We start from the raw sequence: 17,766 nt of genomic DNA on the forward strand, positions 1-17,766 counted from the left end.
TAAAACCCACCCAGTACTGCGATAGAGACTTGTAGACACAGATTGTAATAGTTCACATCAAGGACGAAACTATTCTCGTGGGAAAGAAAGATCCTATAAACTGGGTGAAGTTACGGATTTGGGGAAGCATGTTGTTTTTGTCTTTCCAAATATATCTGTGTTTCACATATTTATGGATATGTTCTATGTGTTGGTATGCATACTGTTTATAATTACTGAGCTTCACCTTCTGCTGTGGGCATTAAGTGTATTATTACAATTAAGACCTTTTCTGTGTTCACTTTAATTGACTTCTTTGTTAGAGAAAGCAGTACAGATTCTAGAGGGAAAATTGATACAAGCAAAACTAAAACATATCACATTTCCATCCCCCAGAGATCATATGTGAGGTAGGTGTGTATGTGTGGGGGGTGGGGGTTAAATGTGATCATATTGTATATGCTATGTGGTGACCTTCAACTCTTTCGTTTTGGTGAAAATCCCATCTCCTCTAATCCCAAACCATACTCACATTTTCCCAAGAAAAGCCAAAATGTCCTTTTGGTAGTTTGCCCTAACTAATACCCAATCTAGGACCATGCCCAGCTTGACTTACTGTTATGCTTTTTAAATTTATTAATTTAGCTCAGTACCCCTCCCTTTTATTACATCACACTGACTTGTTTTTTAAACATGAGTTTTTAAATTCAAAAACTGCGGACAAATACACACACCCATATACTCTTGACCTAATCCACCAGTTACTGATATTTTAGCACCTTCTCTCCCCTGCCCCCCACCCCAGCCCTCAGTGTCTCTCCTTAAACTGTTTGAAAGTTACTTGCGGACAATCTACGTGCGTTTTTGTTTCATTTTTGTCCCTTGTGACATTGATGTATCAGACCAAGCTAGTTGTCTTATAGAATATCCTTCATTGATTTATCTGATTGTTGCCTTACAGATTCCATTCAACATTTTTAGTAGGAATACTGTAGGTGATTTATTGGCCTTCTCAGTGCCTCACATCAGAAAGCATGCTGACAGTTTTGTTCTGTTATTAGGGATGTTAAGTTTCAGGCAGTACCTGCCAGATCTCTCCACCGTAAAGGAAGTTTTTCCCTTTTGTTCTGTGTGTTAATACTCTAAAACTGTAGGTTTCCTGACAGCCTTTCGCCCAAAGGTTTCTAGCATTTCTGGATCTTTGAATGAGTTGTTACAAAGGTGTGGGTAAAGAGCGGTTTCCTTCATCTAATGACAAACAGCCAACTAGGCTTTTCCAGATAAAATAACCACTTCAGCTATAGTGAATCTGACAGTTTCCTTGCTTTGTTTTCTTTTCTATGAAAACTTTTCCCCTGCCCCTGTCTTTTTGTTTGTTTCTTTTTGAATGGCCGATTTTCATGGTGATATGCCAAGCTCCAAATTTATCAGTCACACCCACCTTCAAAAAGAGGAAAATTTCCCATAACCACACTTGCCATGAAACTGGGCTGCATTTTACTTTCTATTTCACATAACGAGAAATGATTTTTACTTTTCGAAGCAACTGGAAACGTCCAGTGCAACTGGCCCTACAGGTGAACCGAACTACAACATGGCTTTCTTCTCCCCAAATAACTACAAAAGAAAATCCACTTACGTGTATCGTACTTGATGAATGGCAGAAGTCCGTCTTTAAATACCACATCGCTCCACATCTTGAAGGCTGAAGAGCTGTTTGTCCTGGTCTAGGAAGAGCCTATGTAACTGGCTATAAAAGAAACATCTTTGTTAACTCTTGTCCTTAATAAATAATATGTGAATCCCGATGCAGTAGAATTTTGAATTCTAAAGAGAATGACTGTAGGTCAAGGTGGAAGATATATCTAGATTTAGTGATTGGTCTTTCTCATAAGGAAATACTGCCTGTTCCCTAGTTACTTTTTTAGTATCACTCTCGATTCGTGGACTCTTGTTCTGTGACCCGTCATTGTCATTGTTGTTTGTCATGCTTCAGCTTTTGGGTACCACCTTTTAAAAAAAACTTTTTTGAGTATAGTTGATACACAGTGTTACATTAGTTTCAAGTGTAGACATGACGATTCTACACGCTTCTGGGTGGTGCTGCGGAGCACCTCCTTTCTGTTCCTCACTTTGCCTGACCCGGCCTGGAATTTCCCTGTGGAGCCCTGGTCCGTTTTTTGGGACTTGTTACAGAGACCAGCTAGTTATCACATAGAATGTCCCTCCTTAGATTTGTCTGGATTCTTACTTTTTGTTTTTCTTTAGCTTATTTCTCCTAAACGGGGTGGATTCTAGATCACGGGCGTGATGATTGATTCTGTTTTGCATTGCAACAGAGACCGTGCCGTCTGCCTGACCCACTCTTAGTGATGCTGCAGCTACTTCTGCTTAATATGCTGGTACTTGAGTGTGTTCACTTTTCCTTCACGGGGACCAGAAGGAGCAGAGTAGTATCTTTAAACCTGAATTCTTTTTTTTTTTTTTTTTTTAATTTTTTTTAACGTCTATTTTTTGTTGAGAGACAGCATGAGCACAGAAGGGGCCGAGAGAAGGGGAGACACAGAATCTGAAGCAGGCTCCGGGCTCTAAGCTGTCAGCACAGAGCCCGATGCGGGGCTCGAACCCATGAACTGTGAGATCATGACCTGAGCGGAAGTCGGACGCTTCACTGACTGAGCCACCCAGGCGCCCCTCTTTAAACCTGAATTCTTAAAGGTCCTTTGAAAGAAGTAGCGTTTGCCTAATGTACTGAGATTCGCAAATACTGAGAAGACTTTAACTCTGTCCTGGAACTGCCTGACATTAAAGAACGTATTAATGGGTTAGGTTTTTTAAAATATGTAGGGTTTTGTTGAGCTGTAATAATTTTCTCCCTTCTCCCCCACTGCTCTCCTTTTTCTGTTAATAGTTGGACAGAGAGAGTCGGAAGATGTGAGCGAAAGAGACTCAGATAAAGAGATGGCTGCTGATTCAGCGGTTGTGGGCGACATCACAAAGGATGGGCAGGAGGAAGTGCCTGAAATAATCAAACAGATTCCTTCTTCAGAAAGCAATTTGGAAGAGCTAATACAACCTACTGAGTCCCAGTCAAATGATGTTGGATTTAAGAAGGTGTTTAAGTTTGTCGGCTTTAAATTCACTGTAAAAAAGGATAAGACCGAGAAGGCTGACACGGTCCAACTGCTCACTGTCAAAAAAGACGAAGGGGAAGGAGCAGGGGCGCCGGACGGGGCCGGCGACCACCAGGAGCCCAGCCAGGAGACCGGGGAAGCAACAGCCAAAGAAAGGGAGCTGAAACAATCCACGGAGAAACCCGAAGAAGCCCTCAAACACGAGCAGAGCACCATGGAAATTTCGCTTCAAGCTGAGTCTGGCCAAGCAGCAGAGGAAGGCAGAGATGGAGAAGAAAAACAAAAGGAGCCCACCAAATCTCTAGACTCCCCGACGAGTCCCCTGGCCAGCGAGACAGCGTCACCCTTCAAAAAATTCTTCACTCAAGGTTGGGCCGGCTGGAGAAAAAAGACCAGTTTCAGGAAGCCTAAGGAGGATGAGCTGGAAGCTTCAGAGAAGAAAAAGGACCAAGAGCCAGAAAAAGGAGACACACAAGAACAGGCAGAGACCTCTGAGAAAGCGGCTCCTCCTGAACAGCCACAGCCACAGGAGGCCACCGAGAGCGCCGGCGAGGCCCGACTGTCGGCGGAATATGAAAAAGTGGAGCTGCCCTCCGACGACCAAGGGCAGGAGGCTCCTGGAGAGAAACCCGCCCCTCTAGCGACGGAAATATTCGACGACAAGGTGGAGATCGTCGCAGAAGTCCACGTCAGCACGGCCGAGAAGAAAACCGAGGCGCAGGAAGCCGAGGCGGAGGAAGCCGAGGCGGAGGAAGCAGAAGCCGCGGAGCCCCCGCCCCCTGAGACAGCTGTGGAAACCCCGGCTGAACTTGAGAAAGCCAGGCCCGCGGCGGAGCCGGCGAAGGCCACGGAAGCGTGTGCCCCCGGCGGTGACCACAGCCGCCCCGCCGACCTGAGCCCCGAGGAGAAAGCGCCCCCCGCCCACCCCGAGGGCCTCGCGAGCGAGGCGGATGTGCTGTCCTCGCAGGAGAGAACGAGGACGCAGGGAAGCCCTTTAAAGAAACTCTTCACCAGCACCGGCTTGAAAAAGCTTTCCGGGAAGAAGCAGAAAGGGAAGCGAGGGGGAGGAGACGAGGAGTCCGGGGAGCATCAGGCCGCAGCGGAGTCCCCGGACAGTACCGACGAACAGAAGGGCGAGAGCTCCGCTTCGTCGCCCGAGGAACCGGAGGAGATCACGTGTCTGGAGAGAGGCGTCGCGGACGCACAGCAAGAGGGGGACGCCGAGGAAGGCGCTGTTTCGGACGGGGAGAAGAAGCGAGAAGGGGTCACTCCCTGGGCGTCTTTCAAAAAGATGGTGACGCCCAAGAAGCGTGTCCGAAGGCTTTCGGAGAGTGATAAGGAGGACGAATTGGAGAAAGTAAAGAGCGCCACCCTGTCTTCCACGGAGAGCGCAGCCTCCGAGACGCAAGAGGAAGCAAAAGGCAACGGAGAGGAGCCAAAGCCCGAAGAACCAAAGCGCAGAGTGGATACTTCAGTCTCCTGGGAAGCTTTAATTTGTGTGGGATCGTCCAAGAAAAGGGCAAGGAAAGCATCATCTTCTGACGACGAAGCGGGACCAAAACCAGCGGGAGGAGAGGGCCAGAAGCCAGATGATGCAGGAAAAGACAAAGAAACGGGACCAGATGCTGCCCTCGCTAGTTCCCAGGAACACGATCAAGGGCCAGGAAGCTCCTCACCGGAGCAAGCTGGGAGCCCCTCTGAGGGGGAGGGAGTTTCCACCTGGGAGTCATTTAAAAGATTAGTTACTCCAAGGAAAAAATCCAAGTCAAAACTGGAAGAGAAGAGCGAAGACTCCGTAACTGGGTCTGGCTTAGAACATTCAGCTTCAGATGTCGAACCCGGGAAAGAAGAGTCTTGGGTTTCGATTAAGAAATTTATTCCCGGGCGGAGGAAGAAAAGGTCAGATGGGAAACCGGGACAAGCCACCGTTGAAGACACAGGGCCAACAGAGGTCAACGAAGATGATTCTGATGTCCCAGCTGTGGTACCTCTGTCCGAGTACGATGCAGTAGAAAGGGAGAAAACCGAAGCACAGCAAGCCCAGAAGGGCGAGGAGAAGCCTGAGCCAAAGGTAGCTGTTTCTGTGTCAGAGGAGCTCGGTACGACTCTGGTTCATGCTGTGGCTGTGACTGTTGTTGACGGGGCAAGGGCTCTTAGCAGTGTTGAAGAAAGGTCACCCTCTTGGATATCTGCCTCAGTGACAGAGCCTCTTGAACAAACAGAAGATGAAGCCAGACCCCTAACTGAGGAGGCATTTGAAGGGGAGGTCCTTGCAGAGGAAACCCCCGTCGTTGCCAAAACTCTGCCAGAGGGTCAAGACGCCATTGACGACACAGTCGTCAGCGAGGTGGAGTTGACTTCCGAAGCCGTGACCGCTGCAGAAACTACAGAGGCATTTTGTGCTGCAGAAGCAGCAGAAGCATCTGGTGCTGAAGAGACCACCGACATGGTCTCGGCTGTTTCTCAGTTAACTGACTCTCCAGTCACCACAGAGGAAGCGACGCCGGTTCAGGAGGTGGAAGGCGGTGTGGCAGGCATAGAAGACCAAGAGAGGCGAACTCAAGAGGTCCTGCGGGCAGTCGCAGAAAAAGTTAGGGAGGAATCACAGTTGCCCGACACCAGAGGGCCAGAAGACACGATGCAGACAGTGCAGGAAGCAGGGGCCGAAATTCCAGAGAAGGTAGACGCGGAAGAGGCTCCTCAAGAGCCGGATCTGAAGAAAGAGACGGACGTCGTGACGGAAGTACACGTAGAAGAGACTGAGACTGAGACCTTGACACAGGAGGAGGTGATTGTACAGGCCGCCCCCGAAAGCTTGGAACAAGTTCCTCAAGTCGCAGACAGTGTAGAGCCTAGTGAGCTTAGAACCACTTGTCCAGCTGAAACCTTGGTTGGGGTAAAATCAGAATTTATTCTAGAACAGGCTGTTGCTCCCGACTCAGCTGAAACCCTTACCGACAGCGAGACCAACGGAAGCACCCCAGTAGCAGATGCTGAGGCTCTAGATGTAACACAGCAAGAGAAGATGACAGACAGCCACGAAGATCCCGAGGTCGCCTCTGGGGTACAGTCACAGATCACGGAAGCAGAGGCCGTTCCTGCACCAGAACAGCTGCCTCCAGCACCTTCTAGTTTTCAATCCCAGGAAGAAGATACAGGACATTCAAAAATGGAAGAGGTTCTGGAACATACAGATGAAGAGGTATCAGTGGAAACTGTACCCGTGCTTTCAAAGACTGAAGTGATGGAAGAGGAAGGCCAGTCTCCTGACCGGGAAACCAAAGACACGCCGCTTGTTGAAGGCCCCGAGTTGTCTACAGACACTGAAACAACAGTCCGTGAGAAAGAGACCATGGAAGTTGCTCTCGAAGATGAAGTCACCGAAGAACCCGAATTTCAGAAGAATGATGATACTGAACTCCAGAGCCACACGCCATCTCCTCCAACCCACGCGGAGGAAGAGACGGTAGTTGAAGTAGAAAGGGAGAAAACGGAAGCCAAGCCAACCCGAGCGAGCGAAGAGGAACTTGAGCAAAAACCAGCCGTGACAGTATCTGAAGAGCTTAGTAAGCAGCTGGTGCAGACGATTAGTGTGGCCGTCATCGACGGGGAAAAGGAGGTTACCAGTTTGGAAGAAAGTTCTCCTGGGCTGGCTCAAGAGGACGCGGTATGCACACAAACTCCAGCTCAAAGCTCTGAGCCGTCATTACCTCTAACGGCTGCAGCAGTGGAGGAGAAGGTCTTGGGAGAAACCGTCAAGATTTTAGAAACACCTGAAACCCTGGAAGCTGCAGATGCACATTTACTACCAGAAGAAAAATCCTCTGCAAAAGATGAGGACTTCCCTGCTCAGCCAGGGGAAGACGACGTGCCCACAGGGACGGAGTCTCAGCCGGAATCAGAACCGGAGGCCGTATCGGCCATGCCTGAAGGAGGGATCAGTGCTGACCTGGAAGCAGACAAAACCGCACCGCAGAAACGGGCCTCAGATGAAGAGGATGAGCCGGCTGGTTGCCAGGAAGCCCAAGTAAGTGAAACTAGCAAGGAAGATTTAAAGGCTGAAAACGAGATTTTGAAACTTGAGACCGAGAGCAGTAAACTGGTACAAAATGTGATCCAGACCGCCGTTGACCGGTTAGTAAGTACTGAAGAAACAGCCACTGATTTGCAGACACAGGCTCAACCTATACAAGCTGACACCCAGGAAGCTAGACCGCAAATTGAGGAGAAAGAAAGGGAACTTCAGGCCTCTGCACAGGATGAAACACACACCGTTGCAGCCGAAGAAGAATCCACGCTAACCACCGTGGAACAAACCCACTCTGACGTTTCCAAAGCTGTGAGCGAAGCTCCCAAAGAGATTCCAGCCGTGGAGGTCGAAAGTTCCGGTGTAACCGACCAGCAGCTCGAAGAGGCAGTTCTCCCGTCGGAGGAAAAGAAAGAAACAACTGGAACAAAGTCTATTCCAGAAGATGGTGATCGCGCCGAGTTAGGCGAAAGGATAGAGAAGTCACTGTCTAAATCCCAGGAAGATGAAAAGGATGATGCTGTTGATGACCCTGAGAGCCACCACTCAGCCGTGGAAGATTCTGAGGCCTCGAGAGGCTTAACCAAAGAGTCCCTGGACACAGATGGACCAGCGCTGAAAGAGGAGGAAGGTGGCCAGGAAGTAGAATTTCAGGAAGGAAAAGCCCACGGTGAGTCAGAAGAAGAGATCGAAACCCAGACACCGGGAGAGACGCAGAAACGAGAGGAAGGACCAGCAAAATCAGAACCCACGGGATCCTAAAGCATCATGTAAGCGAGCTTCCTTTCCTTCCAAAACACTTTTTCCTCTTTCATGCCACTCGATGGCAAATCTGCTATAAAGGAAGCAGGAGTTTAAATAATTACGACTTTATGCAGAACCTTCAGTTGGGGAAAAAGCAGTCAAGTAGATCAGGAGACCTAGCTTCCCTTCCTTTTCCCCCCTCACTGACAACCCGTTCGGTCTTACTGGTGTCATGAAAACAGTGACTTCGTTTTTACCCCCATGTGACTGCTTTCCGAGAAAATAAACGGGGCACGTGTGCGCGCACAAGTGTGCGTTTGCGTGTTTGGCTCAAAGGCCTAAGAAATACGTTGCGCTCACGGCACCATAACTCACCCGTTCATTGAATTTTTCTTCAAAACGAGAAGCCCAAAGTAAGTTTTTATCCTACGGCTTGAAACTGTAGTTTGTAGCTCTCTGGAAGAAAACAAAACAAAACATTTTTGGCCACCGGTAGTAGTAGCCAAGCATTTAAAAAATCCCCAGTGCGTGTGATGCGCCTGAATGCTGGAGCCACAGCCGCCAGTTCTTTGGTGACCCAGCCCGCCCTGCCGTGGGCCCCCAACCCACTCGCTCTCTCAGGGGCTGGACTCCGGCGAGTGGGGCTTCCACGGCTCGGGGAATGAACGGGGGAGGAGAGGAGACTTGACTCACTTTTGATTCTTCCTTCCTCCCACAGTTCTGCCCCGTGTGTTTGCAAGACCAGAATGTGAAGACAGGCAGTAGGAGGAGATGAACGCTGCTGACAAAGACTCACGACCAGTATTTCAGACTCCGAACCGAAGAACAGGCCCATCGACTGACCTCCTCTCTGGAGCACCCTGACAACCCTGAGGCAGCAATCGGGGGCTACAGCCATTTACCGTGTCCTCTGCAGGGCCACCCCTCTCCCCCGCCGCCGATACCATGTAATGTTTCTGATTTAAGGTCCCAAACTCTCCACCCGGAACTGGAGTTGGCCGCACCTAGTTCTGCTTCTCAAACTGGAGTATCATTCTTTATGTATTTATATGTATGTGTTAAGTAACCCTCCTGTATCTATTGTATATTTTTTTCCTTAACGATTAAGGAAATGTACAATACGGTGCATTCCTTTTGTATCACGCAGGATGTGGTGGAAGCTCTAAGCCTCAGCTGTAACCTGTGACAACAGCTTCCTAGAAACAACATTCCTGATCAGAAGCTACGGTTCGTACTTCAAAACCCACTGAGGGTCGGGTCCGTGTTTCAGGCCGCTCTGAAATCGCTCACTTTCCTGTTCTGCACAGTGTGCTAAAAATAAAAAGCTTTTTTGGGGGGGAAACACAGAAGGTTCCATTGTTACTGTGAAATTTTTCTTTCTAGCCCAGTGGGGGTTGGAAGGGAGTTTTTTTCAGTAGCGGGTTAACTTTAAGCCTTTTCTCTGAATTGCTGTGGCCGTTTGGACAGATGAGTGCGCTTGAATCCCGAGGCAAAGTAGTGAAATGTTTTTCATCTTACCAAAAAATAATCGACTATTTTAAGTTTTTTATTCTACTCTTATACGCTGGACCACATGCACACACAGCATGAAGTAAGTCAGGTTCTTTACAGATGGTATTTTGCTAGGTACTGGATTGTGTCTGTGCCATATCTGTGCCCACTCTTTTAAGGACAACGTTGCATTAAGTTCCTTTGGATAAACTGTGATTTGACAACTGATTTAAATAAAATATTTGCTTCACTTAGATTTGCTGGTTTTATTAGCTACCAGGGAGCCTGGGGCATGTTTGCGGAGTTCTAAAAGCAGATGAGGTAGAAGTTTCCAGTGTGGTTACTACGTCTTCCTGGTTTGTCACCACATTATACTGGTTTGAGGTAACGTCCAGAGGAACTCATAGCAAAGAGGCATCTGCTAAAACACACTGGGAGTTTCTTCCGACGGACAGTATTGATCCAATGCTACCATCTGGTGGTGTCTTTCTGAAAAGGTCAATTTTCCGTTGCTGTTTTTCGTTTTAAACAACGAGAAATGTCTAGAAAGAAACTTCTCTTTTAAGATTTTTTACAATGTTAAAAAAAAAGAAAAAAAGATTTTTTACAATGTTTATATTTCGAAGACTGAGCGCAAAGAGGGGAGGGGCAGAGAGAGACAGAGACAGAATCTGAAGCAGGTTCCGGAGCCCGACGTGGGGCTCAAGCCCGTGAGCGCGAGATCATGACCTGGGCCAGAGTGGGATGCCTGACTGAGCCACCCACGTGCTCCTAGAGAGAAATTTTAACAAGGCTTCATAGTAAAAATGCCTCGCCCGACAGGTGATAGTGGACTTTTTTTTTTTTTTTTTTTAATTTTTTTTTTTTCAACGTTTTTTATTTTTGGGACAGAGAGAGACAGAGCATGAACGGGGGAGGGGCAGAGAGAGAGGGAGACACAGAATCGGAAGCAGGCTCCAGGCTCCGAGCCATCAGCCTGACGCGGGGCTCGAACTCACGGACCGCGAGATCGTGACCTGGCTGAAGTCGGACGCTTAACCGACTGCGCCACCCAGGCGCCCCTGGACTTTTTTTTAATGTCAACGATTTAGGATTCGTGCTAATACGTAAGAGACTGTCAGACAATTACCACACCACAGTCACCCGTGTCCCATAAAGTCCCACCTTCTCACGTGTGGAACTGGCCTGGCATACATGCTTCTTAAATTTCACTCAAACCCGGAACCCGCGTTTGCAAACTTAAATCGTGACTGCCAGTTAATGATTTTAAAGCATTCTAGACATTCTAGAGAGACCCCTTTTAGCAGAAGGAAAATAGGCTGTTAAAATGAGAAAGTAGTTGATCTTATCAACGGACCTGATTCCCAACAAAACAAAACAAAACACATTAGACGTCGATAACACCATACGGCATTCTGATAACAATGTATGGTGTTGTAGTTGGGAAATGTTTCATATCCTTTTAGGAGTTATTCTCACATCCAATAGTCAACCTTGCTTAATTATTAAACTTTAAAATGCCCAAATTAAAAAAAAAAACAAACCTCTGATCTAAGTATCTTTTGCTGACTCGAGACTTAAAAAATCCAAGTGCTGCTGTCAATGTTTGAAGGTCAACCAAGAGGTGCCGGTGATGAGAGTGCTTGGTAAATGGCTCCTGATAGGTCCAAACATGAGCTTCCTCTCCGTGGCATGCGGTGGTTTTGTGCTGCTTTGAACAGATAAAAGATTCCTGTAGTAAAGTCGTAAACAATTTTTTTTTTGGGGGGGTTGTAAACCCCATCCTGGCACTCCGTTCTCTGTTTGCTGTTCTCTGACCGCCTGTGGCCAAGTCTCTCTGGTCGCGGCAAGTGGTTTTCCAGTAACAGCTTCACCACCGCTTTTCATACTCCTATCTGAATGCGCCCCGGATCCCTTCTGTGCGAGCCCTAGACCCATGTCTGTCAACCAGCACTGTGTTATTAACCAGAGGGATGCCGTTAGCAGCATGAAATACAACTCTGTACGATAATTCTAGAGCTGCTGTTACTCTGTGAAGTACACGATAACCAAATGTAAACTGTGTGCCTATATTTTGCTACTTTGGGCATCACTGTGGAGCCATGTACAATAGGAAGCAAGGCAAGACTTGTGAACTCCCACCGCTGGATACTGAGGAATATAAAATGTTCCCCCCGCCCCCCCCCCCCCCCTCAGGTTATTTTGCTAATGGTACACACGAGTTGCCTCTCACTGTTCACACATACTTTGTTCCAATATGTTCCTTTGGCCGTTTGGGGCTACAAATAGTCAAGGGCTGGAGAGTTTAGCTTTCAGCGTAAGCTTCAAGCATAGTAGTTTCCTTTTAACCTGAGACAATATTTGCTTCCTAGTTCTGTTCGGAGGCAAGTTTTCATTGATCGAAATAAAATGCAACCTAATTAAATGCCATGGATTTTCTTTCTGTAATTTCACCTGAATTCAGGTTTGATTGCTTTTATCTACTGTTGTGATATTCATCACACGTTTCTTTTAATTACTTACCCATCTTTTACAACATTTTCCACAGAGTCTCATGGGAGTTTGGGACGTATCTGGGGCATGTGTCCATGCATGAAAAACTAACAGTGATTCTTAACCTTTTGGGGTCAAAGGCCCCTTTAATTAGAATCTCATTAAGCCTCTGGCTTAAACTCCCCCCCCACCCCCCCACTACAGTTTTTGGATACTCCCACAGATCTCCTTTGAAATCTTGGCCAGAAACTAGAACCAGACTTAGAAACCCCTTATCCAACGCTACAAGAAAAGAAATGAACACAAACTAAGGAATCCCAGGTGGTAAAGAGGGTGGAAGCTGAATGCACAGTGTCCTGTAACTTCGTCGACATGATTGTGCATTTCTAACGTGGTTCTGGAAATGGATCTGTTAGACATCCTGGCACAATTCTCGTGTGAATGCAGGTTTCTCTGCCCCACCAATTCCTTCCCATCTCCCGCCTGGGTCGCTGGGAATGATCTGGTCCTAATTTTACATATGAGAAAGCTGAGATTTAGACTACACGATTTTAAGTGACTTAAGGTTTTCTCGTTTCTCACTTTTAAGGTTTTGGCTAAAGGGACCAGAACTTGGGGATGGCATGATGGTGAAGATAGTCGTGACTTTTTAAAAATGCTATATCACAGCTTAGAATCCGTTCTTTTTTGATGTCTGACTGTAAAAGACGTTGTTACTGTGCCCTACCTCCATTTATGAGTAAGGTAGTCTAACTGCATGCTCTTCCATTGTGAAGTATTACATTAGCCTTTTTTTTTTTTTTTTTAATGTTTATTTTTGAAAGAGCACGAGCCGGGGGGTGGGGGAGGGCAGAGAGAGGGTGACAGAGGATCTGAAGTGGGCTCTATGCTGACAGCAGAGAGCTCGATGTGGGCTTGAACCCATGAACCGAGCTGTGAGATCATGACCTAAGTCAGACGCTCAGAACTGACTGGGCCACCCAGGTGCCCCTAAACCTCTTTTTTTTTTTTTTTTTAATGTTTATTCATTTTGAGGGAGAGAGAGTGTGAGCTGGGGTCGGGGCAGAGAGGGGAGAGACAGATTGCCAAGGAGGCTCTGTGCTGTTAGTGCCAAGCCTGACATGGGGCTCAGTCTCAGGATCCGTGAGATCATGACCTGAGCTGAAATCAAGAGTCGGGCACTTAACCAACCGAGCCACCCAGGCAACCCTATGTTGGTTAACCCAACCTTAACGTCTTAAGAACAACTTTACTGTAACACTCGTATTTTGGAGACCAGAGACAGAATAACATTTCCCACGTGAAGAAATTGGGACCCAATGTGGTGTTTTCCCATGGCAGGATATTGAGTAGTAAAGTCTAGCTCTAACTCAGTTCTCTGTTTTACCTTCTATTCTTTTTTTTTTTTTTTTTAATTTTTAAAAATATTTTTGAGATCGAGGAAGACAGAGTGTGAGCAGGGGAGGGGCGGAGAGAGAGGGAGGCACAGAATCTGAAGCAGGCTCCAGGCTCTGAGCCATCAGCCCAGAGCCCGATGCGGGGCTCGAACTCACGGACCGTGAGAGATCATGACCTGAGCCGAAGTCGGACGCTTAACCGACTGAGCCACCCAGGCACCCCTACCTTCTATTTGTTCTAATTCGAAATACCTTGGTATAATTAATAAGCACAGAGGCAATACTATAAAGTAAGCCAATTTCAAGACCACACTGCTTGATTCTACTCAAACCTGTTAGCCTCAGGAGCTCACCTGATACCTGGAAAAGCAGGTAAGTTTTCTCTAGAACTTGAAACCTGGACACGGTTTGTGTTCTTTTGAAAGATTTTCCAGAAATGATACTGCAGAGTTGGCCAGTGGGCCATTTTAGGGAGTGAGATTTAGCCTAAGAAATCGTTAAACTAATTTAGCAGGGAAGTGAAGTGATCCTTGCGTTAGTGATTCCCAAGGAAGTGTTTGGGCTTGTGCTCCTGCCCTATCTATTCCCCTGTAGAGTTTTTGGTTTCAGCGGTACGGGTGTTACTGGAATTCAGTGTGTTGGGGTTGTAGAGGCTTATCATCTTGCAAGGTCCAGGACAGCCCTTAATAAGGAAGGAGTTTCTACCTAAAATGCAATGCATCTGGAGAATTGCTTCCAGCTTCTAGAGAATTAAAGACTGGAGGTTGGAAGGAGACTAGCAACCACGTGGGTGTAATTATCCAGGCAAGGGTTGATAATGGCTGATTCCAACATGGCAGTTTGGAGAGCCTCGAATGAGATCAAGAGAGATTAGGAGATAGAATCCGTAGGCGTGACACCTCATTCCCTGTCAGGGGAACTATGGAGGATGAAGAATGAAGTTTCTGGGTTACCGGCCTGGATAGGAAGCCAAGTCCTGAGATGGGTGGGGCCAGGAGATAATAATCAGTTTGGGAAATGTTTCATTAGAGAGGCCCAGGAGCTATCCAAGGGTAAATACAGGATCGGCGGCTGCATGTGTGGGTCTCAAGAAAGAGTTGAGGACAGTGAGACGTCAATGGCTCCTCTATACCCTTGGGGACACAGAGGGGGGAAGTAACCTACATAACCCTGCAACATTTCTTCAAATCTCACGCATAAACTTTGGTTGGGAGATTGCGAAAGACGAGGCTTTCCTCACCTTGTCACAGCAGTCTCATTTCAGAATGTAGGACCTCGCACTTCACGAGAGTTTCCTGCTGTGAATGTGCTGTAGGAACTAGAAAGCAAAATGCACCGCGTTAATATTAGTAATTAGAAGCGAAAGACATTCTATAAAACTGTCCGCCAGAGGCAACGTTGTGACTTCTGATGACTGCTATCTCCTTGAACATTTTGGTAGATTCAGAATGACCCTGATCTTCCTAAAATGTTATGAATATACATCGTATTCAGACCTGCTCTTTTTTACTTTTTTATCTTAGTTTTTAAGTTTATTTTGACAGAGAGAGAGTGCAAGCAGGGGAGAGGTAGAGAGCGATGGAGAGAGAGAATCCCAAGCAGACTCCAGAGCTTGAACTCACAAACCATGAGATCGTGACCTGAGCTGAAACCAAGAGTTGGTCGCTTAGCTGACTGAGCCCCCAGGCACCCCCAGACATGCTCTTTTTTGGAGATGAAACATCCACTTGTCTGTCATCGACATTTCTTTTCTTTCCTCCCTGCTGCCTTTTCAGCATTTGTGGCCTGCTGCACACCTCCCCCAGGGAGACTTGATGGCAGGGACCAGACCTCCAGCATCCTCAGACATCCCCAGGTTCTCCAGACCCTTCTATCATGCAGGCTCCCTGTTCTCTTTCCCCCGCCTGTGTCCCCATCTTTGTCTGCTTATGGGTGTCGCTAATTAACTGCAAAGATAAGATCCTTTACTCCCTTTCCTTTTGCTGACAAGAAATTATAGAAACATTGAAACGACTAAGAACCAGGAAGGGTTTCCCAGGCAGTGTGGGGGTGGTGGGAGGGCCCCGGCTTAGACCTGGGCTGCGTGCTTCCCTCTACGTGGTTGTGTGGCCTTAGCCAACGACCTAACGCCATTTTGTTTCCTCATCCAGATCCCTGCCTCTGTTGCTAAGGAGGATGGCTAGGTGGCCTCTTCAAAAACTACTTAAGGTATTTGATGACTTTGGCTTCATTCTTCTCTGTGCTCACAAGTTACAGGGGCATTTAGAATGAGAACAGGAAGGTTTAGAATAAAGCCCAGGGCCTCTCAAGCACACATTTCTTCTAAGCTCCTGTACCAATCTGTGGAGTGTACATGTTTCATTAAGGAGCGCTTTGCTTCAAGGAAAGAAGAATGTTAGAAATGTCCCAGATCCCTGTCTGGCCCTTTCTTAGCTCCCCTGGGTTATTAGAATTCTGAGCAGCAAGTAGAATTAAGAAAGGACAGTAATCTAGCAGAAATGACACAAGATGCTGTGGTTCTCAAAGTGGCTTCTGGTACCATCATCATCAACATCATCTCATCTGGGAACCTGTTAGAGATGCAGATTCTTGGGCCTGACTCTAAATGGACTGAAGCAGATACTGTCTGTAAGCAGTCTGTTTTTACCAAGCCCCCCAGGAGATTCTGATGTGTGGCTCTGAAGTTCTGGTTTTCGGACCAGTGCAGTAAAATAAGGCTATAGGATGGATTTAAGTTAATTGCCTCAATAGCAGAACAAATAGGTTAACAGGTGAAAAAGCTTTCCCCTCCCTGCTTCTGGCACTTCTCCCCCACCAATTGCTTCCAGCCCATAGAAATGTTTGCACATTTGGGAAAATATCTCCACACCCCACCCCACCCCCGCCCCCCGCCCCGGCCTCATAATACAGTTTGGACAAACTTAGGTCTGAAACCAAATGCAACAAAGTAGGTCAGGTGAGCAAGATAAACCATGCTTTGTATTTCTTGCTTTTTGCTGAATCAAAGGCTTGTCAATTACAATACAGGACTTGTCAATTGCTAAAGGCTGGCTGGTCAAAGGTGCATGTTGGGTGTAGAACATCTCTAGGGTAGAAGAAAGAGCATTTTGCTTTTTGAGTGAGCCACACGGGGTTTGGAATCCTGGTTGTCTCTATTGGACTGGATAACCTCAGAGAGGTTAATTTCTTTGGAACTCAATTTCCTCATCTATAGAAACAGGACACATGCCTGCCAGGAAGGTTGGGAGTAAATGAAAGCATCTAGTACACACCCAGCTCAGGATCTCACTCTCCCTGGCTCCACCCTTTCATGGATATTGTGTTCTTCACAAGGAGTGATCTTCATAACCATTAGGGAATTTAGGCAGGACAGGTCATTGTGTATTTTCCAGAGAATAGCAAAAGCGTGAGTCAAGAGTAACCGTGTTTTAGGGGCACCTGGGTGGCTCAGTCGGTTAAGCATCTGACTTTGGCTCAGGTCATGATATCACAGTCCGTGGGTTGGAGTCCCACGTCGGGCTCTGTGCTGACAGCTCAGAGCCTGGAGCCTGCTTCGGATTCTGTGTCTCCCTCTCTCTCTCTGCCCCTCCCTTGCTCGTGCTCTGTCTCTCTCTGTCTCAAAAACAAAAGAATAACCGTGTTTTATGTTTGGAAGTATTTCGACCTGAGACTTGAAACACAGAATTATCACTTCACCCTGGTCCATTTTTTTTCCACATTAAATATTCTGAGTCTACTTTTTATTTTGTTTTGAGGGCTATTAACAGTTTAGTTGATATTCTTCCAGCTGTGTTTAAGGAGCTAGTTCTGGAAAAGGCAGATTAATTGATGTGCAATAATTTGTTCCAGACCAAAATGAAGAGCTAAAGCAAAGCAAAATGCAAAGTATTTTGAGGATTCAGAAAATTGTCCTAAAAATGCTGTCAACCTCAAGAACAATTTCCATTCCAATAAACTACACTCCCCATATGAATAAGTTTGTCTCGACATTCATCACTAATGAATGAGTGAAGAGGGCTCCCCTGCTCCCACTGTAATTCCCAGCCAAGTCTTAGGAAGTACCCTGCATGCACCATTCTCCCCAACTATCCTCTAAGTGCCTTGATCTTTTTAATAGCAGTTCAGTGGTTTACCTTTTGAAATGAAGGGCTCATTTTGCATGCCTCAACTCTTGCCCTTTCTTGTGAGAGATTATAAATGGCAATAGTGGCTGGTTCCTATGACTTTTTTTTTTTTTTTTTTTAATTTATTTTTGGGACAGAGAGAGACAGAGCATGAACGGGGGAGGGGCAGAGAGAGAGGGAGACGCAGAATCAGAAACAGGCTCCAGGCTCCGAGCCATCAGCCCAGAGCCTGATGCGGGGCTCGAACTCACGGACCGCGAGATCGTGACCTGGCTGAAGTCGGACGCTTAACCGACTGCGCCACCCAGGCGCCCCCCTATGACTTTTTTTAATGTTTATTCATTTTTGAGAGAGAGAGAGAGAGTGTGTGTGTAAGT

The 17,766-nt window shown here is 47.0% G+C and overlaps 1 protein-coding gene and 1 long non-coding RNA gene across 6 annotated transcripts in view; one reads left to right on the top strand and one right to left on the bottom strand.

The window, feature by feature from the left end:
• AKAP12 (A-kinase anchoring protein 12) overlaps positions 1–9,629 on the top strand; it is a 104,217-nt gene extending 94,588 nt beyond the window's left edge. For 4 of the 5 annotated variants that reach the window (XM_058735650.1, XM_058735652.1, XM_058735654.1 and 1 more), the window contains 2 exons: positions 2,891–7,910; positions 8,603–9,629. In XM_058735650.1, coding sequence (XP_058591633.1) covers positions 2,891–7,902 — 5,012 coding nt within the window. In that variant the 3' untranslated portion in view covers positions 7,903–7,910; positions 8,603–9,629. The remainder of the gene's footprint in view (positions 1–2,890; positions 7,911–8,602) is intronic. The other variant, XR_009263402.1, reaches the window with a different exon arrangement.
• Positions 9,630–9,905: 276 nt separating this feature from the next.
• LOC131515047 (uncharacterized) lies at positions 9,906–10,735 on the bottom strand. Its single transcript, XR_009263403.1, has 2 exons — positions 10,443–10,735; positions 9,906–10,208 (listed from the first exon to the last, which is right to left on the bottom strand). It is a non-coding gene; the product is annotated as an uncharacterized LOC131515047 (long non-coding RNA).
• Positions 10,736–17,766: the final 7,031 nt, after the last annotated feature.

This window comes from Neofelis nebulosa, chromosome 6, assembly GCF_028018385.1.
Source record: "Neofelis nebulosa isolate mNeoNeb1 chromosome 6, mNeoNeb1.pri, whole genome shotgun sequence".
NCBI lineage: Eukaryota > Metazoa > Chordata > Mammalia > Carnivora > Felidae > Neofelis > Neofelis nebulosa.